This window comes from Podarcis pityusensis, assembly GCF_964106645.2.
Source record: "Podarcis pityusensis genome assembly, chromosome: 9".
NCBI lineage: Eukaryota > Metazoa > Chordata > Lepidosauria > Squamata > Lacertidae > Podarcis > Podarcis pityusensis.
The window spans coordinates 16553749-16577738 of record NC_138034.1 but is presented as its reverse complement, the minus strand read 5'-3'; the positions used below and the strand labels follow the sequence as shown (position 1 = coordinate 16577738).

The 23990-nt window shown below is 42.7% G+C and overlaps 1 protein-coding gene across 1 annotated transcript in view; it reads right to left on the bottom strand.

Annotated features, from left to right (window-relative positions):
- The window catches only part of KLB (klotho beta), a 31536-nt gene extending 8723 nt beyond the window's left edge, over window positions 1-22813 (bottom strand). The window contains exons 1-4 of the mRNA XM_081019863.1: window positions 22330-22813; window positions 20432-22069; window positions 5654-6152; window positions 4478-4740 (exon numbers count right to left, since the gene is read on the bottom strand). Coding sequence (XP_080875989.1) covers window positions 4478-4740; window positions 5654-6152; window positions 20432-21166 — 1497 coding nt within the window. The 5' untranslated portion in view covers window positions 21167-22069; window positions 22330-22813. The remainder of the gene's footprint in view (window positions 1-4477; window positions 4741-5653; window positions 6153-20431; window positions 22070-22329) is intronic.
- Window positions 22814-23990: the final 1177 nt, after the last annotated feature.

The window sequence follows — 23990 nt, the reverse complement described above, 5'->3', positions numbered from 1 at the left end:
GTACGGGCAGGGGTACCTTTACCTTTACCTTTATGTTGGTTATATGAGGCTTGTTATCTGTGGTTAAACCACAGAGCCTAGGACTTGCCGATCAGAAGGTCAGCGTTTCGAATCCCCGCAACGGGGTGAACTCCCGTTGCTCAGTCCCTGCTCCTGCCAGGTAAACGGAAGGTAAACAGTGTTTCCGTGCGCTGCTCTGGTTCGCCAGAAGCGGCTTAGTCATGCTGGCCACATGTACACCGGCTGTACGCCGGCTCCCTCAGCCAATAAAGCGAGATGAGCGCTGCAACCCCAGAGTCGGTCAGGGGTCCCTTTACCTTTACTATCCTACAGAAGCAGTAGGCAGGAAGGAGAGCTTAAATTTACCATCACCTGCTTGCTCCCCTTTAGCGTCACAACTGGTGAATAAATATTAAGCGTCCCTCGTTCTTTATTTCACATGGCATCCTCCCCCTGCCATTTCTGCCAAATATGTACTCTGCCGTATTTTCATAAGGAAGTTATCTTACAAAAGTCTGTCCCAGAACTTTTTACTAGGTGAAAAGAAATCCTGTTGGTCTAAACTGTGTTTTAGTAGGCATTATGTAGCGTATTCTGCCATTTGTGTCGCAATGTACATTGTACTTTGATGGGCAGAATCTTTTGTCTAGTCAAATGAAAATTGGTTTAACTGTTGTCATGGGGGGGACCTTAACTGACAACAGAGAAAGGGTGGAAGTTAGAATTCTCAGTATGCAAAAGAGGGATCGAAAGCATGCAAATTCTGATTGGTGGTTGGAGGTTTAGAATTGTTAGTTAGACTATGTGATTGGCTGTGGTGGCCAGAAAAAGTGAATATATGGCAGGGTGCGAGTCAGCCAGAGTCAGTTCCCATCAGCGGACAGCTGGAAGAAGAGTCTAAAGACAGAAGAGGAAGCAGCACTGGATTTAGGTCAGTGCAGGCAGGCACCCCCCCCCCCACATAGGGTGCCAAGCTGAGCATAGGGTGCCAAGCAACTGATATTTAAAGTGACAGTAATAAGTTTGGGTTAAAGCTGACCAAAAGTCCAGAGGTAGCATTATTATCAATTCATGGTGGGGTGGAAGGTTTGCAGGCTCTGAAGGACTTGATCACAGATTTATTGACAGCTGTACAAATTATAGCTAGGAAGTGGTGGAGGCAAGCAGAATATAAAATGGAAGAATGGTACAAAGAAGTCTGGGATATAGCTATTAACAGTGCTTTTTTTCTATAAAAAAAAAAGTTTAGGGGTGTGGCCTTCATACGGAGCTCCCGGTCGTCTCACGGACTATTGACCCGTACACCACTAATCCGCTGCCACCAACCAGGTCCTCCCTGGTAAAATCACTTCAGTCTCAGTCAGCTTCTCAATTAATAAAGAAGAGTGTATTTTATTTCAGACACAACAAAACTTTTACAGCATTCCAAACGTTTTGCTCTTTACTTTCTTAGTCTTATTTTCCTCTCTCTATCTCTTTCTACCTCCCCACACTCAAGAACCCACTGCCCTAACTGTCTCTCTATTACCAACTGCCTTTCCCAACAAGCCAAACCACGAAATCCAACCAACTATCCACCACAACTCCCAACAAACTCCTCCCAGAACTCCTCCCAGAACTGGTTTTATAGTTCCACTGACTCCACCCCCCTGGGTCCTGACAGTGCAACCTATTTAACTATTTCACCTCCAGCACACTCTCTTATGTTAACGTCACAAGGGGTACTCTCATTTTCCTACTCATATTGAAATACTGTCCCTCAATGAGGCCAAACTTAGATTCACAAAATGTTTAGGGGTATGTGTACCCCAGCGTCCCCCCAGAAAAAAAGCACTGGCTATTAATGATAAATTAACCTGTGGCTATTAAGGTAAGTCAGGGAATAGGCAGGAGAAATTATTCTGAGGATATATGAAGGGTGTTTGTAGAATTTGTACTGTTAAAATGGAAACGGGTCAAACCGTCGCAAGAGGTTTTGAATTTTTGGGAGGTTGGATAGTTACAATGGAATGGCCTCGGTGGTGGGGTGCACATTTTTATTCTTATTTATTTGTGATTATTACTTGGTTAAAATAAATAAATATTTTTTTAAAAAATTAAGTTAGCAAGGTATATACCCATTTATAGTGGCAAAGCTACAGTATATTTAAGTAACCACATAAGCTTGTATACTGCATAATCTTGTAATAACTACACACTGATATCTTTGTTAAATATAACAACTATGTCTGACCAGATTTGAGTACATGGCATTAAGTGGTAGCGTTGGTAAGGGTTTAGGGAAACCAATGAAGATGGAAAAGACCCCAACCATTGCAGTGAGTTCTCTTTTATTATATTCGTAGGCCACTTTCAGGCATCTTGTTTATGGAGCATTCATCCTAATGGTTTGTGGCGAGGTTAGACATTGTTCTGCCAAGCAAGGGTCATCCACAGTGCTGAATTTACGTATAAACTAAACAAGCTATAGCTTAGGGCCCCAGTCTCTTGGGGGCCCCCAAAAAAATTAAAGGAAAGAAAACTGGATGTAAAAAAACAAATAAAATAAAACCCACATACAGCAACAGTGTTTCGTGTTGTGTAGGCTCCTGTGATGTAGGTAATGGGCCCCGCCTGCTAGCCTGCTCCCTAAAGTATCACTGGTTTGCTCATTTCCATATATAGGGTACCTACATTCTGCATGGACTGGTTGCATGGCAACATGTGCAAATGGCTTTAGATACCTATTACCGTAAGTCCATAAACTGGGGATGCGGATGGCACTGTGGGTTAAACCACAGAGCCTAGGACTTGCCGATCAGAAGGTTGGCAGTTCGAATCCCCGTGACGGGGTGAGCTCCCGTAGCTTGGTCCCTGCTCCTGCCAACCTAGCAGTTCAAAAGCACGTCAAAGTGCAAGTAGATAAATAGGTACCGCTCCGGTGGGAAGGTAAACGGCGTTTCCTTGCGCTGCTCTGGTTTGCCAGAAGCGGCTTAGTCATGCTGGCCTCATGACCCGGAAGCTGTACGCCGGCTCCCTTGGCCAGTAAAGCGAGATGAGCGCCGCAACCCCAGAGTCGGTCATGACTGGACCTGATGGTCAGGGGTCCCTTTAGCTTTTTAAGTCCATAAATTACCATATAGCATATATTCAACACAAAAAACAGTGACAACGGACAGCTGGACATATAAAGGGCCCCATTACCTTCAGTAGTTTAGGGCCTCATCAAACCTAAATCTGGCCCTGGTCATCCCACATTTTCCACTGCATTTCCCATCACTTTCCTAACTGCAAACATCTAAACTTTTTGGGAAGCAGGTTTGTTGTGCAGGATCTCCAGATCAGCTTCAATTTGCAGGCTGAATTTGCTGCTGTGCGGCTGAATCTCACCTGAAAACAGCAGCTATCTGAAAGCACCCATAGAGTTCCCCATCCCTTTCTTTTTAAACAGCTTTATGCCTTTCTGTTTCATTTGTTTTCTACTTCTGCGTTACGAGGATGGCATACAAATGCTGTAAATAAGTAAAATGCCACTTGAGGAAGCAGGGAGCATGGATATATGCCTGCATTAATTCTATTTCCAAAATGAACCAGGCACAGTGTTCATACAAATCTAGGGAGAAACTTCAAACTAGATTCATTTGTCAGACTATTATAACCGGGTGGCAAGATGCTAAAGAGAATAAGGTGGAATCTATACACATATTAAAAAACGCTGTGAAAATGCTTTTTTTTAAAAAAAAAGTTTTGAAAAATGCATTGAATTTTCCATAGCTCACTGTTGCCGTCTAGTGTCACATTTGTATATTGCACTTTACAACACACTTAAAACATTTTAGTTGCAGCTGGATAGCTGAGCTGGATAGCTGAGGGACGCGGGTGGTGCTGTGGGTAAAACCTCAGCGCCTAGGACTTGCCGATCGCATGGTCGGCGGTTCGAATCCCCGCGGTGGGGTGCGCTCCTGTTGCTCGGTCCCAGCGCCTGCCAACCTAGCAGTTCGAAAGCACCCCTGGGTGCAAGTAGATAAATAGGGACCGCTTTATAGCGGGAAGGTAAACGGCGTTCCGTGTGCTGCTCTGGTGCCGGTTCGCCGGAGCAGCTTCGTCACGCTGGCCACGTGACCCGGAAGTGCCTGCGGACAGCGCTGGCTCCCGGCCTCTAGAGTGAGATGAGCGCACAACCCTAGAGTCTGTCAAGACTGGCCCATATGGGCAGGGGTACCTTTACCTTTACCTTTAGCTGAGTCCCTAAGTCTCCTGCATCTTTAATAGTTGAGTAGAAGAGCTTGCAGAACTGGGTATGCCTGTTGAAATTCTACATAACTATTAAAGGTGCAAAAGATCCATCTCTACCCTAAATAAGAAATAACATTAATAACTCAAATAGGTCTTTTAGATGCATTTGTGACTTTTTGGTGGCTGCAGGAAGATAATGTTGTTAAATTTAGCTCAGTCCAAGGAGAGACTTGAGATGCTTACATTTTTTTATTATGCCTACCTTAATAACTGACTCCGTCACACCCCAGGAGAAGTCACAGGGAAACTGGCCGTGGAAAGCTGGTTCTTTCAGAGGAAAGCCGTTTTCTTGTATGATTTCCTTGTAATAAAATGCGGATGATTTGGGAATCCTCTCTTTTTCTTTGCTATTAAAATCTACATAAAACAATCCACGTCGCTTATTGTAGGCATGTTGCCATTCATATCCATCCAGGAGAGACCAGGCCGTGTAACCAAATACATCGATTTGATCGTATTTAATTGCTGCACAGGAGAAATGAAAGTAAAGGGAAAATATTAGAAAACCAGACTATGATTTGCATTACAAAGTTTGTACAGTAAAATGGTTTTGGAACAGGATATTCAGGAAGTTCCTTTATACTCAGCCCATTTGAGTTATATAGCTTTGTACTGTCTCCATTGGATGGTAATGGTTCTCCATTGTTTCAGAGTGTTATTCCCAAGGTTACTTGGAGATGTCAGTGACTGACTCTTCTCCTAAAGACATATTCTCTGGTGGGACGGACGGACCCTATTTTGAAGCAGGCATTTGCTCTGAACGAAAAGCCTACACTGGTACCAAGTTCTACTGCCTGTGTTTTCTGACTGATGCATGGAAAAGCACATGAACCTGACCTTTGAAGAGTTTGTAAGTAAACCAATGTTTAACTTGCCAAGTATGTGGTGATATTTCTGAACATACTTAGGACAATTATGGACCAAAAGAGGTATGTAGCTTGCATTCTGCAAGTCACAGATATTTCCAGTGATCAAAGGATAGGACCATGTGAATATACTACTAAGAAAAGAATTGAACTAATTGGATATTAGCTTCAGTGTTTTCCCTCAGGACTACAGTGGTTAAATTCCCTTTCTATGCCTGCTGTCATCCTCTTAATTATCAGTCATCTCCACCCCCCTCGACAACTGCATTTTTCATATAAAAAACTGCAATAGGCTGCATGTGTACATACATAAACCATAAGCTTGTTTAAGGCTGCTTATTTGTTTACAGTACCACACGTGAGCCAGCCTGTTTGCATGTATGAATCTACGATGTGTAGAGTGAGGTTTGGGTGCAAATTCCTGTTTGGAGAAGTGAATTTCCATGCTTGACCTGCATGTACATTCGTTCAGATCTGTTGGGTGCATTCAAAAACCCAATGGCTTCACAAACCTTGCAAGACTTTATTAATAAAATTCTTCATCAAGTAGATGACTGTGGTGTCTTCCGTTTTCACATGGCTGTCGGTAAACCAGCCGTTTTCTGCAATCAGGATTCTAGGATTGTTATATTCCAACTTAATCCAGTTCAACACTTCCCTCAGGTCGAGCGAGAAAACTTGTCCCATTTTGGGTAGTATAAAGTTATTTGGACCAAAGGAAAATGCAAAGAAGTCAGCGGTCCCTTTGATGTAGTTCTTCTCGGTCTCAGTACTGTTTGGCAAGAGAGAGGCAAATTCCGTCTTCAGCTCTTCTGGGTAATCTCCATCCCCATGTATTGGCTTGGCAAACCACCCAAGCACTTTCTGCATGGACTGCTGACACTTTCTGATGTCTTCTTCATTCTTGGATCTGCTCGGTTCGATCCAGTGGGATCCCAAAGTGATCGACAAAAACCCTTTCTGTTGTGGTCGGAAATGTTTGTTGTAATTATGCCAGACTCTTGCATGTGCCTAATGAAGAAGAAGAAGAAGAAAATACAAATGGAAACGTCCTATCAGTAAGTATTTTGGATTTGGTGTTAATGTACTACAGTACTGAGGGGGTTTTATTATCATTTTTACAGAGATGCAAATAGATTGGCAACATAGTCAAATGAGAGTCTAATTGCTCATTCATTCATTAATTATTGTTTGCTAGCAGCCTCACATCGAGCCATAAAATCAGTTCAGTTCAAGATATTTTGGTTTCAGAGACATACAATCTATAGGGCACGTCTGAATGACAAAAATATAATAAATGAAATAGCTAGCCACTTATTTATTTATTACACCTCTGACTTGCCCTTCCTCCACAGGAGCTCAAAGCAGCACACAAGATTCTCTCTCCATTTTATCCTCACAAAAACCTTGAACATTAAGTAGCTAACTTACATGCCTAACGGCAGAGCCAGCCCTATTATTATTATTATTATTTAGGAAAAAAATAAACTGTTTAATAATATAAGCCTAAGTGATGTACATAAGATCGGGGGAGGGGGGGGTTCAGCCAGAACTCGCCAGAGCTCAGTTCTGGCACCTCTCAGGTGGGCGCCATTGACATTCAAAGAGAATGAGGGAGGTGTTCTGGTGAGTTCCAGCATGTCTTTTTCTAGAAAAATAGCACTGCATAAGATAATACAAAATAATTATCAATAGCACATGGGTAAATCAGCAAAACGTTTAAAACAAGTACAGTGGTACCTCGGGTTACATACGCTTCAGGTTACATACGCTTCAGGTTACAGACTCCACTAACCCAGAAATATTACCTCGGGTTAAGAACTGTGCTTCAGGATGAGAACACACCTCCAGAACAAATTTAGTTCTTAACCCGAGGTACCACTGTACTAAATTATACGTGTGGGTAGGCTTGCTGAAACCAAGACATTATTAGCAGGCTCCTCAAGTAGTATATTATTATTATTTATTCAATTTATATACCACCTATCCAAAGCTCCTAGTGCGCTGTACAACATTAGGAACATTATTTGCTCAGCATAATAAAAAAATAATAATACATAGCATAATAACACACAGTATAATGGTAAAATAATCATAATAACAGCCCCCCCCCCCCACATTTAACAGGCCATAGATCATTTGCTGGCTGAAGGCCTGGGTAAAGAGGAATGTTATTACCTGGCACCTAAAGACATGTAACGAAGGCACCAGGTGAGCCTCTCTGGGGAGAGCTTTCTACAAATGCAGAGCCACTCCAGAAAAGGCCTGTTCTTGTGTAGTCATCCTACAAACCTCTCAGGGTGTGGGGGGGACCACCTAGAGAAGACATGGAGAACCTATCAGGGAATGGGGACCTAGTGAGCATCCCTGTCTCATGTTAATTGCGCTAAAAGATCAGCTCCTCACAGATGTGGAATAACCATTATATGACACTTGTAAGGTGCGAGTTCTGCATATCCAAGCAGTTGATTAGTCATGGATGAGGCAAGATCAGGGTGGAATCTACACACACATAAAAAAACCGCAGTGAAAATGCTTTTTAAAAAAGTTTTGAAAAATCCATTGAATTTTGCATAGCTCACTGTCGCCATCTAGTGGCACATTTGCATATTGCACTTCACAACACATTTTATTTGCAGCTGTGTAGATGAGTTCCCAGAGAAGCTATGAGCTATGCTACTGGGCCCATCACCTCCTGGCAAATAGAAGGGGAAGAAATGGAGGCAGTGAGAGATTTTACTTTCTTGGGCTCCATGATCACTGCAGATGGTGACAGTAGTCACAAAATTAAAAGACGCCTGCTTCTTGGGAGAAAGGCGATGACAAACCTAGACAGCATCTTAAAAAGTAGCGACATCACCTTGCCAATAAAGGTCCATATAGTTAAAGCTATGGTTTTCCCCGTAGTGATGTATGGAAGTGAGAGCTGGACCATAAAGAAGGCTGATCGTCAAAAAATTGATGCTTTTGAATTATGGTGCTGGAGGAGACTCTTGAGAGTCCTATGGACTGCAAGAAGATCAAACCTATCCAATCTGAAAGAAATCAGCCCTGAGAGCTCATTGGAAGGACAGATCGTGAAGCTGAGGCTCCAATACTTTGGCCACCTCATGAGAAGAGAAGACTCCCTGGAAAAGACCCTGGTGTTGGGAAAGATGGAGGGCACAAGGAGAAGGGGACAACAAAGGACAAGATGGTTGGACAGTGTTCCTGAAGCTACCAGCATGAGTTTGACCATACTGCAGGAGGCAGTGGAAGACAGGAGTGCCTGGCGTGCTCTGGTCCATGGGGTCACAAAGAGTCGGACACGACTAAATGACTAAACAACAACAAGATGAGTCCCTGTTTTCCACTCCAATGGCCCCTGTTTCACATCTTACTCTTCATGTTCTTTATTTGAGTAAAAATAAAAAAATCCTTCCAGTAGCACCTTTAAGACCAACTAAGTTAGTTCTTGGTATGAGCTTTCGTGTGCAAGCACACTTCTTCAGATACACAGTATTTTATTTGAGTAAGTTATCCCTGAACCTGAGCACTGTGATCTCTGGAAGACCAGCAGTATGAAAAAAAGCAAAACAATGTTTGGAATGGGATGAGAGAGTATCAGTTTTGCTTAGAAGGGTCATGAAGGGCATTTCAAATGTATTTTACTTCCACGAGGCAATTTGACCTCTCCTCCTGAGATAAAGGTGCATGCCAGATTATCTAGCGTTTACCTTTGCTTCTGACGTGGACTTCTTTGCCTTTGTCTGGAGAGAACATCTCTTTACATATGGAGAAAATGCTGACCAATGTTGGGAAACGCTTCTCAAGAGCCGAACCATCAATGACTCAGCAAACTAATTCTGCTCAGAAATTAGTTAACTTTGAAATTCTTACTCATGTTGCATGCATGGGTGTAGCCGGGGGCTGCCCCCCAAATCAAGTAAGTAATAAAAAAATATTTAACTAACTGACCAATTGAGTCACAGATCGCTTGGTACTGCTGATTCTAGTTGCAGAACTTGATTCAAATAGCAACGTAGCAACCAAGTTGAGGACTGCTTCAGACTGGCATCATGTAAGAATCTGCTATCAGTTGTTTTATGGGCTTCCAATGCTGCAATCTATGTCAGGACATCTGCCCAAGGTCTAGACATTAGCATTAACCTTTGAGATGGAGGGAAAAGGGGGAGAAGTCTGCATTCAGGGCCTGTAAGACAGAGTTGTTCCACCTGGCCGTTGGCTTAGAATCAATTTGATTCCCTCCCCCCTTTCTTTTTTCCTTTCTTCTCCTGTGATGAGGCTGCATTTTAATGTTTTAATTGTTTTAATGTTGTATTTTAATATTGTTTTTTAAGTTGTATTTCAATCAACTTGTTTTTATTATTGGTTGTTAGCTGCCCTGAGCCTGGTCTTGGCTGGGGAGGGCGGGGTATAAATAAAATTATTTATTATTATTATTATTATTAGGCATGTACCAATGAGTCATATCCCTGCTCAACCATGAAACTCTATGGTTGGTGTCTAGTGGACTCAGTAGATTGTTGAGTGATTCAGGATATGAACATAGGATCATACTAGATCATACTAAAGGACTGTCTAATTCAGCATTCTGTTTCCCATGGTAGCCACTCAAATGTTTCCGGGAAACCCACAAGCAATAGTGAAATAGATCTCCTCTCTGAATCTGTCTAATCCCCTTTTAAAGCTGTCTGAGGGCCTGTTTATTGAGCATTCATCCAGATTTGCTTGCAGGAAGGTTAGGCAGCATTAGGGATGCCATATTTCAAAAAGTGAAAATCCGGACAGAAAACTTACCAAGCTTTTATGGGAAGTCGGCAAAAACGGCATTGCCGACATGGGCTGCCATGTGCCTGGATTTCCCCGAGCCCTTTTCCTATTTCTGCCTGGACACTGCTGCCGACTGCCGCAGTATTCCGGATATGGCTGGGAAATCCTGGACGTATGGCAGCCCTAGATAACATTGGCTATTTAGTAAGCATTCATCCTGATTTGTTTGTGAGGTTAGATAATGGTGCATTGGGTGCTCTCCCACACATTCTAGTGCATGTTCCCATCACTTTTCTTATTGCAAAATGAAATATACTCGGAGTCGAGAGCGGATTTCATGCTCTTTATTCAGCTCATAGTGGTGAGGAGGAATGGAAGTTCCCCCAGAATGTCTGCTTTATATAAATTATTTACACAATGGGCCCCATGTGATTGGCTAATTCCGGGATTCTCCTGTAGGCCAATCAGGTTGCGGATTCACTTCCACCTGGAGTTGGATTGGGTGGCTCCTGTGGACCAATCAGACTGCTGCATTCTGGGTCTTATTGTTCTAGGGCGAATCAGACTGCTGCATTCTGAATCCTGTTGTTCTAGGACCAAAAAGACTGCTGCATTCTGAATCCTATTGTTCTAGGACCAATCAGACTGCTGCATTCTGAATCCTATTGTTCTAGGACCAATCAGACTGCTGCATTCTGAATCCTATTCAACTCAGTACATAACACAAAACATACGATATTTGGGGGGAAGTGGGTTTGTTGCAAAGGACTTCTCAATCGACTATATTTATGCAACTGGAATTTGCCAGTGTCTGAATGAATCCCACTAGGAAATGGCTACTGTCCAAAAGCGCCATCAATTCATCTTGGGGTAGCAAACTCCACCATTTAATGATGAGGCTGCCTCTTGTACTTCTTGTACCCGGCATGCACTGCTCTGAACTCCTTGCAGAAAGAATTAGATACAAATGTGATCTATATAAATAAAAATCAACATTGGGGGGCGGTTTGGAGACACCCTGCAACTTTCCACCTCTGGCACTTATTCCTGACATCTCAGCTTGATTCATGCTCTGACTGATAGACCTCAGCAACAGATTATTAACTGCAAAACAAACAAGCATAAAAGTTAAGACTGACCACAATACATGGATTTTCATTTTCATTTTTTAAAAGCAGATCTTGATTGCAGTTGTTCTTTCCCCCCCGGGTTGCTGCTCGATACCTAATCTGCTTTGCACCTTGAAGATCAAGGCTAAATGTAAAGGCTAAGTAGATAATGGCGGTACAATCAATAATAGGTGCTATATCCTTGCAGGTACACGGGATTTTCTGCACCTTTCCCTGTTCCTCGTGCATCTGATGTACAATGCTAAATTAGTTAATATAAATCCATTAGGAATGCTTAGAGCAGTCAGGAATGTACTCCTGAACAGATACTAATTTTTACAGTATTGCAAGAGTCGAGCAGCAGCTCCTATTTGTAGTTCACAACATGTGGACTGCTTGTAACAGACTAAACAAGTTCCTGAAACAGAACTCTCTTCTTAACTAAAAAGTCTGCATTGCCCTTTCTTGATCTCAACGCCTTGCTTTATCTTGCTTTGATTTGTTTATATCACTTATTTTGAATATTTCTGGAGTACCCTGGCTATGTGAAATTTAACAAAGAAGTGGCAAAATTAAATCCAAATATCTTCTGCTTCTGCAAGGGTGTCCACGACCTCTTGTGCAAGCTTGAGGATGGCTGCATGTTGCAGGATTGTGTGAACGCTTGCACAAGCATTTACAGCAGATCTGCACCAGCAGATATTTATTTTCCCTTACACTACTGCTTCTTCTGATCCCATTGCTTGTTTACCATCTGGGGAGGAGCAGGGGTTCTTGTGAGCCAAAAGGTAAAACTGAAATAGAGCAGGGGGAGCTAATTTGGTGCCCCCCCCATATCATGTTGTTGGACTACATCTCCCACCAGCCCTTACCACTAGCTATGCTGAACAAGGCTGATGGGAGTTGGAGTCCAACATCGTCTGGCAGATACCATGTTGGCTACCCATAATACAGTGGTACCTCGGGTTACATACGCTTCAGGTTACAGACGCTTCAGGTTGCAGACTCCACTAACCCAGAAATAGTACCTCGGGTTAAGAACTTTGCTTCAGGATGAGAACAGAAATCGTGCTCCGGTGGCGCAGCGACAGCCGGAGGCCCCATTAGCTAAAGTGGTGCTTCAGGTTAAGAACAGTTTCAGGTTAAGAACGGACCTCCGGAACAAATTAGGTACTTAACCCAAGGTACCACTGTATCTGCAACAAGGCTGGGGGTGTAGCTAAAGTGGTGCTTCAGGTTAAGAACAGTTTCAGGTTAAGAACGGACCTCCGGAACGAATTAAGTACTTAACCCGAGGTACCACTGTATAGGGAAATGAAACAAATAAGTAAAAACTCATGCTGTGGTGACGGTTCCAGTTTCCTGTTAGCTTCTGAGCCTTTGTTGCAGAAAAACAAAATGAAAAAGCCTGTCCTGCACTTCTGTCATCTGTCAAAAATTGGTTATGCTATGTTTAAACGGTTTTCTCCAAAGGTCACTGGAAGGCAATGCTATACCCTCCAACGTTTTTCCGATGAAAATAGGGACATCCCATTCCATTATGATAGTTTTACTGTTTATACCTCACACACCTTACTGGGTTGCCCCAGCCACTCTGGGCAGCTTCCAACATACATAAAAAACATAACAAAACATTAAACATAAAAAAACCCCTTCCCTATACATGATTGCTTTCACATGGCTTGGGGGTCAGATAACTCCATACACTCCAACATTTCTCCAGTGAAAATAGGGGCGTCCTAAGGAAAAGTGGGTGGTGCTGTGGTCTAACCACAGAGCCTAGGGCTTGCCGATCAGAAGGTCGGTGGTTCGAATCCCCGCGACGGGGTGAGCTCCCGTTGCTCGGTCCCTGCTCCTGCCAACCTAGCAGTTTGAAAGCACATCAAAGTCCAAGTAGATAAATAGGTACCGCTGCGGCAGGAAGGTAAACGGCATTTCCGTGCGCTGCTCTGGTTTGCCAGAAGCGGCTTAGTCATGCTGGCCACATGACCCGGAAGCTGTACGCCGGCTCCCTGGGCCAGTAAAGCGAGATGAGCGCCACAACCCCAGAGTCGGTCACGACTGGACCTAATAGTCAGGGGTCCCTTTACCTTTAAGGGAAAGTGAGACATTCCAGGATCAAATCGGAAACCTGGACGGCTTTTGTAAATCAGGGACATCCCTGAAAAATAGGGACACTTGGAGTATCTGCAAAAAGGCTGGCTGTGTAGCAAAAGGAAATGCCATGCTTTTTTTATAACTGAAAGCTGTGACAGAGGTACACTTACAATATATTACAGTGGTACCTCGGGTTAAGCACTTAATTCATTCTGGAGGTCCGTTCTTAATCTGAAATTGTTCTTAACCTGAAGCACCACTTTAGCCAATGGGGCCTCCTGCTGTTGCCGCGCCGCTGGAGCACGATTTCTGCTCTCATCCTGAAGCAAAGTTCTTAACCTGAAGCACTATTTCTGGGTTAGCGGAGTCTGTAACCTGAAGCATATGTAACCTGAAGCGTATGTAACCTGAGGTACCACTGTATTATACATTACATCTTACCATTTGGAAATAAGTCCAAGCCTTCCAGAACAATTTTTGTGTGGAAGATGCTATGTGGCAGTTAATTAGTGCTGACCAAACACAGATAGCATCTAGTCCTTGGGCAAAAGATTATCTTCAACCACCTTCCTTATTGTGCAAGAGAAACTAGGGGATCGAGTGATATTGCGCTAGTTAACCAAGCTCCATCTTTCATCCTAATTAAGCCAAGGACCAACTCAGGAGTGACAATACCTTTCCAAGTATCAAAGGTCTTATGCCGACTAGATACCCAAGATTAGGTTGCCAGCTACCAGCAATTTCAGTGGTTACTAGATAACCAAGATTTTATCTATAATTCTATAGTAAATAGGAACTCATTGGGGTGGGGGGAGAACCAAGGTACATTCTGCATTTATTTTATTTTGTAATCTGGAATGCAATCTGCTCCCTGACCCGGCCACAACTTTTGATTTGGGGAGGTGCATGGCATTTTACTAACCAAGTGCCCAGTTACCATGCCCTGATAGACAGAAAACACATAGTCTGGCTCACATGGTGAAAAGGGCCTGAATCCTTTGCAAACTCCAAATTCGAATGTCTCTAAATGTGCAGTGTTGAGATAAGTGAAACTAAAGCCGCTATGTTCTGCTACCTGAACAACACCCTGAGCAAACTCTTGCACAAATGGAAACAGGACCAGAGCGGCAGAATCTTATCTATGCAGACTCTTGCAGAAGCTCCCATTCAAGGCTGTGTACATATTACATTTTCAAAGCACATTCAAAACACATTCTTTCCCACAGAGAATTCTGGGCACTTTAGTTCTCCCCTCACAGAGTTATAATTCCCAGCCATGCTTAACAAACTACAGTGCCCAGAATTCTTTGAGGGGGAAATGTGTTTCACAGGTGCTTTCAAGTTATCATATGACGTACATTTGCTGACCAGCGTGAGTGTCTATTTTCTTTCTGTCCACAGTCCTTTGGATTGGGGTCCTTCTCCAAATTCATTTCAGCCTTACAGTGGTACCTCGGGTTACATACGCTTCAGGTTACATACGCTTCAGGTTACAGACTCCGCTAACCCAGAAATAGTACCTCAGGTTAATAACTTTGCTTCAGGATGAGAACAGAAATCGTGCTCCGGCGTCGCTGCAGCAGCAGGAGGCCCCATTAGCTAAAGTGGTGCTTCAGGTTAAGAACAGTTTCAGGTTAAGAACGGACCTCCGGTGGTTGAGACAAAATAAAACTTACACTTCTATCATCATGCCCCCAGTCAAATTTGTGACTGAATGTTAAATTTATATGTCAGGATAGCTCAGCTGATTAGAGCGTGATGCTGACATTGCCAAGGTTGCAGGTTTGATCCCTGTATGGGACAGCTGCGTATTCAGGTTGGATGAAATCATCCCCAGGGTCCCTTCCAACTCTATAAGGGTTGCCGTATGTCCGAAATTTCCCAGACATAGCTAGAATACAACAGTTGGAAACAGTATCTGGGCGGAAATTGATTTAATGTCTGGGAAAATCCAGACATTCCATGTTGGAAGTCTAAATTTTGGTGAATTTCCTTAAAAATAGCTCAAACACTTCGTTTTTATTTTTTTTGAAGATTTTCCAAAAAAAGAGAGAAGCTAAACAACTTGCTTAGCCTACTGCTGATTAATCTAGCCTTCCTTCACCCCACTTCAATTCTCTTTTCTCAAGAGCAAGCATGGTTTAAATTTGAATTCCAACCACAATGTATCTCTTCAGAAACACTTTTACTCAGATTATGCACTACTTACCATGAACAGCAAATGCCACGATCCGTCTGTGGTTTTCCATCAAAAAGCATATGACACCAAGGAAATTCTTATAGCCTAATCCTATACATGTTTACTTGCTTGAAAATCTCATTGAATTCAACTCAGCTTCTGCCCAACCCAAGTCAGTGTAGCCTCAGTTCTCTACACTAACAGCAAAGTCATTATTTGAGTCCTGATCCTTTTGTAGCCAAAACTGTGCCATCCACTCACAAAAGGAAGTATCAGTAGGACTGGTTTTGGAGAAAAAAATCTGTAGGAAAATAAACTGAAAGGGCAGGGTGAAACCCAAAATATTTCAGTGAGGGCTGAGAGTGTGCTCAGTGAGCAATAGAGGACAGAGCATCTGTTGGGAGGAGAAATGGAAAATTGGGGTGCAAATGGAGTATCCTGGAAAGGAACATGGCTAGCTGTCTGGAACCGAGGCTTAACAGGAACACTCCAAATTATTTAATGTAATGTGTCATTTCAAAGCAATCCTCAGCCTTGAGCTCTCTTGCTGTAGGTTGCCCTGACCCTTGGTGACACCTGAGCTCTGAAGCTGAAGGCCACCGGAGGGTCATGACACCTCTGGCTTAGTAGGTCCACTGTGACACTGAAGAATGTTCAGGGAAGGTCAGCTTGCAGCTTTCAAACAGGGGTTTGGGCTGGGTGTTTGTCAGTATGCGGATGATACCCAGCTCTACCTGTCTTTAAAATCAGAACCAGTGAAGGCGGTGAAGGGCCTGTGTGAGTGTCTGCGGGTGGTTGGAGGATTGATGGCAGCTAACAGATTGAGATTGAATCCTGGACAAGACATAAGTACTGATTTTGGGGGACAGGAGGCAAGCAGGTGTGGAGGACTCCCTGGTCCTGAATGGGGATAACTGTGCCCCTGAAGGACCAGGTGTGTAGCCTGGGAGTCATTTTGGACTCACAGCTGTCCATGGAGGCACAGGTCAATTCTGTGTCTACCAGCTCCAGCTGGTACACAGGCTGAGACGCTCCTTGCCCCCAGACTGTCTCGCCAGAGTGGTGCATACTCTAGTCCTGCTTGGACAATTCAATGCGCTCTATGTGGGACTACCTTTGAAGGTGACTCAGAAACTACAATTAATCCAGCTAGACTGGGGACTGGGAGTGGCCACCAGGACCATATAACACCAGTCCTGAAAGACCTACATAGGCTCCCAGTACGTTTCCGAGCACAATTCAAAGTGTTGGTGCTGACCTTTAAAGCCCTAAATGGCCTCGGCCCAGTATACCTGAAGGAGGATCTTCACCCCCATCGTTCAGCCCGGACATTGAGGTCCAGCTCCGAGGGCCTTCTAGCGGTTCCCCCCCTGCGAGAAGTGAGGTTACAGGGAACCAGGCAGAGGGCCTTCTCGGTAGTGGTGTCCGCCCTTTGGAATGCCCTCCTATCAGATGTCAAGGAAATAATAACTACCTGACTTTTAGAAGACATCTGAAGGCAGCCCTGTTTAGGGAAGTTTTTAATGTTTGATGTTTTATTGTGTTTTTAATATTCTGTTGGGAGCCGCCCAGAGTAGCTGGGGAAACCCAGCCAGATGGGCGGGGTAAAAGTAATATATTATTATTATTATTATTATTATTATTATTATTATTATTACCTGGAGATGCCCACCATGTTTCTTATGGAGAGAATAACATTCCATAAGAGAAGAGACTGTAATCATTAATTGACTGGCTTCCACTGCTAGCAACATGTATGTCTCCAAGTTTATTACTTTGTGACAAATGGTTAGTTAACAACTGTCTGGGAAGGGCACGATATCAGTAGTACAATGGGCATCATAATCCTTGTGTTTTCTCTATGGGGTTCTTGCATATCTTGTGACAAATTAGAGGTAAATCATTCCTTGATTTTAGGGCCTATACTTGAATAAAGTAAAGATTCCTTTATCTTATTATTTTTGCACAGCTCCTATGAACATCCATTTTAACCCAGGGACATTCACGATCTCACATTCAGCGTCTCTCTTTCCTGGTTAAACAAAATGAGTATTCCTAATACAATTATTAGCAGAATGTGGCTCAGTAGTAGAAGGTCCTTGGTTGGATCTCTGGAATCTCTGGGGTACGACTCCTGCCTGAAATTGTGAGCAGCCACTATTGGTCTGACTTGCAATAAGGCAGTTTCTTATGTTCCTACCCTGCCCTGAAAGAAAGTAAGACAGGGAAAAGTCCAGCTGACTCATTCAACTTATGTTGGTGAAACAATTCTTATCTGCCTTTGTTGACAGGTGGAGGGAACCCCACCAACTGACTCCAAACGGAGGTCAAAACATGAGAGTTTGCTATAAAAATAGAGCACATCGTGTTCTTTAATTTCTGCCAAATGGAGGAAAACCTGGCACCTGCACTTCTTTTGTTTTGAGAGCAAAAGTGTAAATCAGATTTTAAAAAAGGAAGTCAGCAGCAAATGCTGTTGTAAGTATCATGGAAGGCTTAGAGGGCGTACCAGTCAGGAAGATGGACAATAACTTTCTGCATCACAAGCAAGAGCAGAATAGATACAGAAAACAAAGTCCAGTGCCATCTAGTGACTAAACGATATAATGACGCTATCCACATAATGTATCCACTCTTTCCCTCCAAGTGACACTCAACCTAAAAAGGCTGTGCTGAACCTGAACTTCCTACTGATTCAGATATTTAAACACTACATTGGATCGGCTCCTTTTCATGCTTGTTTTAGTAGATCACTGGACAACATTTCAAGGCCTTGCTTTCTGCTGGATAAATGGGACTTGTAACTCAGTGCATTAGTCCAAAATCAAGTGCCAAATGGTCAGCTCCTAAGAACATCTACTGCATCCAGAATTTGGTGGTGACATCCAGAATTTGGCTGATTTCGTCCTTTCCATTCTACTATATCATGTGCTGCTTTTTCTCTCCTTAAACACTCACTCACTCACTCCCAGTGTACCTGAGAGTTGCTCCACACATATCGGACCACCACCTGATGACTTACAGTTGAACAGAACAAGGTGACATTAACATTCTATGTTTAAATGTGTGGAACATTGCAATTTCAGGGGGGGAAATATTTAGTTTAAAATTAATTCAAGGCAAAGTGCAACCTTTGGATTTTTGTGAAGTGTGGTGGAATTTTATACAATATGCTAACAATAATAAATTAAATGTATTGATTCCAGAAGCAAATAAGAATGTTTGGCTATCATGAGAATGTCAGAATATAATTTCAGTGTTTATGGATAGGATATATCTTATTCAATTGTCATTTTACTTTAACCTTGCTTACGGTCCTGATGATTACGCCATGATATTAGTTTATGAATATCACAGCAGAGCTAGGGTGAAAAATAATAAAATTTACAAGAAAAGAAGTAAAAACGTGAAATGCCTGAAAACCGATAAAAATATTGGAGAGGGGGACATTCTGGCTGCGTTTGGTTTGTGATGCTCAGTTATTCAATCAGGTCATCATGTGATGTTGCAACGTGCAGGTATGGACCAACCCTCTCCAAACTCCTCCCCTTGCCTTCACTCATTGTTGAGCCTCTGTCTAGGAAAATGTCTAAGACAGGTTTGGCAATAGCCACTTATGAAAGAATCACTTCAAGGGAACTCAGATTTTAAGGACCCTTTTTGCTAGGGCTAATGGAAATTGTAGTCCAAAACCCCTGGAAGGCACTAAGTTTGCAACGGCTAACCTAGTTACTTTTTGTGGGCTGAATTGCAAAATGATTGTGTGTGTGGAATTGTAGACAAGCCCTAAGTTACCACAAGAAAGACCAATGGATATTATTTTGATCATTCTGTCAAGGGATGCTTTTGTCAAATGATGCAGTTGTGGTGGGGGCTGTACTTTTCTTCTAATACCCCTTCCCCCAAATTATGCAGAGTATTTCTGTGTACAAATTTTAGGGCATGATCCGCAGCTGGAATAAGAGCTCTGATTTCACTAAACGATAACTAAGTCAACAGAAAGAAGCTAACTTCTGTTGGATATATAATTCAGCTAAGGGAGGGGTAGCTACCCTAGTTCAATTCTAATAAACAGCTGTAAGCAGAATTGGCTTGACGTCATTCTTCAGGTCTTCAATATTGACATAAAGGATATTTCTCTTCAGACAATTAAAAAATACTTGGTAACATTGTTTGTTCAGTATAGTGGCTACTATTTGAAGTGTGATTGTATCAGGTTCGGCTGCATTATTTAATTATTCTCTATGTTTGATTGCTTCATCAAGCTACAATTTGTCAGATTTAGGACTATTTAATATGTGTTTCTTTTAGGGCAATCAGATAATATCAGCATATGCAGGTAATCCTTATGGTCCAAGGCAAACAATCATGAAAGGAAGTGCAAGGGGTTTTTTTGGGGTTTTTTGGCAGACAAGCTGTTATTAAGGCTACAATCCAACCAGGCTTCAGGTGCTGTAAACATATTTTGATTTGAATGGGAATATACTGTGCCATCATAAGCATTGCTCAAAACATAACACTTACTGAATTTGATTCAGTCCCTAGTCAGGGATTGCAGATTAAGAGACACATGCTTGACTTCCTCAATGAAATTTATGGTACTGAAAGAGTCATATTTAACTACAGTAAATTCGTCTCAGAGCAGCAGACCCACTGAAATTAATGGGCCCAAATTTATTCATATATATCCAATAACTTCAATGGGTCTTCTCTGAGTAGGACTGGCATTGGCTACAACCCAATAAGTCCTTAATTTTGGGGGGACCAAAGCTCAGCGGTTGGCAACATGGTTCAACTTCCGACATCTCCAATTAAAAAGCATAGGGTGAAACACAATGGGAAAGACCCTAGCTGTCAGTCAAACAACTGATCTAGGTGATATAAGGCAGCTTCAAGATCCACAACTGGAACATGGCCAAATTTGCTGCTTATTTTTACTTTTAATAAAACAAGTGTTGAAATCATTACATGGACAAAGATAAGGGGCAGCACGTTTGTTTCTGCCCAGGCTTTTAGCCTGCAACAAGAATACTGATTATCACAAGCTTTGCAGTCATCGTATAAATATTATACTGGCTCTCCAGCGGCAGTGAAACTTAAATCTGTGACAGTGAAATCTCTCTGTACTGTACCTTGATCAGATTATGTCCTACCAGAGGGACAGCGCTTTCTTCCTTCTCTCCGGGTGCATGGATCCCTGTGCCATACCCATGCCAAGCAACTAGATAAGGATTGTGGATCGTAATCCAGTACTTGACTCGATCGCCAAAAGCTTGGAAGCAAAAAGTCGCGTAGTCATCGAAAACACCGATTAGGGATTCGTTTTTCCACCCTCCATATCTCTCGTACAGAATCCAGGGCAAATCCCAGTGGTAAAGGGTGACCACAGGCTCAATATGCCTCTGAACCAGAGCATCTAGGAGACTGTTGTAGTATTGAAGTCCCTTTTCATTGACAGCTGTCACCGTCCCGGTGGGGAAGAGCCGTGGCCATGAAATTGAAAAGTGGTAAGAAGAAACTCCCAAAAATTCCAGAGCTGCTAAATCTTTCTGCCAAAAAATGTAGCTGTCACTGGAGTCATCTGTCCTGGAACCAGCTCTCAGCTCTGAAAGGGTGAACTCTTCCCATATCGACGGTCCCCTTCCATCTTTCCTTTGGGCACCCTCCACTTGAAAAGCACTGGTCCCCACACCCCAGAAGAACTTTTTGGGGAATGTGTCCTGCAGAAACATCTGGGTTTCATTCACAAAACTTGAACTGGACTCTTTCCCCCAGACCGATCTTCCATCGTTGTCAAGCCCAGCAACTGTCGGTATAAAAATGAACGTCCACAAGGCTAGGGATCCTTTCAGCTGCTGCATAAACATTGCGCCTTTTTGGAGTGCACGCTAAAAGTCACATTTTCTTTTTGGCGGCGCCTGGAAATGCATCCATTCCCTGGGATCCCTGCTGCATAGCTTGTCTTCATTTGCCACAAAACTGCTGGAGTGTCTTATCAAAGCTTCAGCAGGGGGAAAAAGCAAGCTTGTGACTGTAAAAACCCTGTTAATGATTAGCTTGGCATTGCAAGACTTAGGATGGGTCACGAAAAAGCAACATAATCCCAGGGAGATCACCTTCTCATGACCACTAGGACACCTGAGGGAAATTCTTTTTTTGCCGCAGGGAAAAAAGAGGTTCGAATCACGAAGGCTTCTCTCCATCAATGCCTAGTTGTTCTGAATGTCTGAAACGGCAGTCTTGGCAGCTGTCTGTCAGAGGATGCTAGCAGCTGATCCAATTATATTTAAAGGGAATGGAGACAAATTGCCTTTTTGACACAATTACCCACATGCAGAAAACATGCTGCCACTGTTTAATCAAATAAACGGTAATTAATAGGAGGAAAGGCCAACCAGAATTGTCTTCAGAAGCCCCTGCAGCTACATGAGGATTTGTGAAAGGCTAGCAAGTTTATGGCAGCATGAGCTTTTATAGGTAAGAGCTCTGCATACCCTTCAACGTTTCTCTGAAGCGCAAATATAGGATGTTGGACACCTGGCTTGACAGAATACATGTGAAAAGAATCTAGGGGTTCTAGTAGACCACAAGCTTGACATGGGTTAGCAGAGTGATGCAGCAGCAGAAAAAGGCTAATGCTATTCTAGGCTGCATCAATAGAAATATAGGGTCCGGAACAAGGAAAATAATAGTAGTACTGCTATATTATTTCATGATTAGACCCCACCAAATCTACAGTTGTATGATTCTATGACATAGGACCCAAATATCTGAAGAAGAAGAAGAAGAAGAAGAGGAGGAGGAGGAGTAGTTTGGATTTGATATCCCACTTTATCACTACCCGAAGGAGTCTCAAAGTGGCTAACATTCTCCTTTCCCTTCCTCCCCCACAACAAACACTCTGTGAGGTGAGTGAGGCTGAGAGACTTCAAAGAAGTGTGACCGGCCCAAGGTCACCCAGCAGCTGCATGTGGAAGAGCAGAGACGCGAACCCGGTTCACCAGATTACGAGTCTACCGCTCTTAACCACTACACCACACTGGCTCCCTCATCTGCTAGTTCAAACCTTATAATCTACAGAGGGTGAGACCCTGCTCATGTCCCATCAGCTATTATGTATTATGCAATGATCTGAGATTGGGTCTTCTCTGCCATGGTCCTGCCATGTGAAAATATGGTTGTCGTCTTCATTGACATGTCAAGACATCTTTCTTTAGGCAGAGGAGGAGTGTAGTTGTAGTTAAGAAGGTTTTGATAAAGTACTGGTATTTGGTTTTATGCTTCTGCTTACTGGTTTTAATGTACTGTATTTGAAATATACTCGGAGTTGAGTGTTGATTTCATGCTCTTTATTTCAGCTCATGGTAAACAGTGAGAGTGCTTTCCCCAAAAACCTCTGACTATATATACAATACAGTGGTACCTCGGGTTAAGAACTTAATTCGTTCTGGAGGTCCATTCTTAACCTGAAACTGTTCTTAACCTGAGATACCACTTTAGCTAATGGGGCCTCCCGCTGCCCCGCCGCCACCGCACAATTTCTGTTCTTATCCTGAAGCAAAGTTCTTAACCCGAGGTACTATTTCTGGGTTAGAGGAGTCTGTAACCTGAAGCATCCGTAACCCAAGGTACCACTGTACATTATTTACACAATGGGTCCTGTGGTGATTGGCTGATTCACTTCCTCCTGGAGCCGGATTGGTCGGCTCCTGCAGACCAATCAGGTTGCTGCCTTCTAGGATCCTACTTGCCTATTGTTTTAGCAACCAAGCTCAGTACATAACAATATTTCAGGTATTTTGTATGATTTTAGTATAAAGTCCTGGGATCCTGCGGTATGAATTCAGCTAGCACAGAATTCTAGTGCAGCAGGTTGCTCACCAAGGCTAGACGGTTGTTGCTCTGATTTTTTATTATGTGTTTTGTGGTTTGTATATTGTGATTTTATCTTGTGAACCGCCTTGAGATCTATGGAGGATGAGCGGTATACAAATTTAATAAATAACAATAATGAAGGCTAGATTAGAAATGTTATTAATCACAGTGACCCTGCTTGAAAATAAGGGATTTTGTGGGATTGTTCTTGATGATACTTTACAGATATCAAATAGAGATCAAACCAAATAGAAAGGCAATAACCATACAGGTGGTTTTACATGCTCTTGTCTTAGAAACATCATTGAGTGTGTAAATTCTGTGCACGGCTGCAGTTAGGAGGATTTAGCATGAAACAGGCATCACAAATCTTACCAGCATTTCCTTCCCTATCTTCATTAGCATCCCGTATATGAAGGAAACAAACATATACAAGAATAAGAATATTGTTCCCAGCAATAGCGTATTTCTCAGCAGGGATTTTTTTTTAAAAAACAAAATGATATAGGAACTGGTCAATAAAAAAAGAGGAATAAAAAAGCAATATCCTGTATTTACAATTAGATTAAATAGACACTTTTATACGCGGCTGGAACATAACTATCAGTTGACAAGGACTCCAAATATGAGATTAAGGGGAGCCAAACTATGTGCCATAACTTTCCCCCTTTACTTCCCATATTTTTTTCACCATTGTTGTTCAGTTAGTTGGTTGTTGAGTGGAATTCTAGGACCTTGATATGCAAAGTTCTGTTGTGGTATATACTCATTTCCTCTTTCTTAACCTGCCAGCGCTTTAATTCCAGACTAAAATGC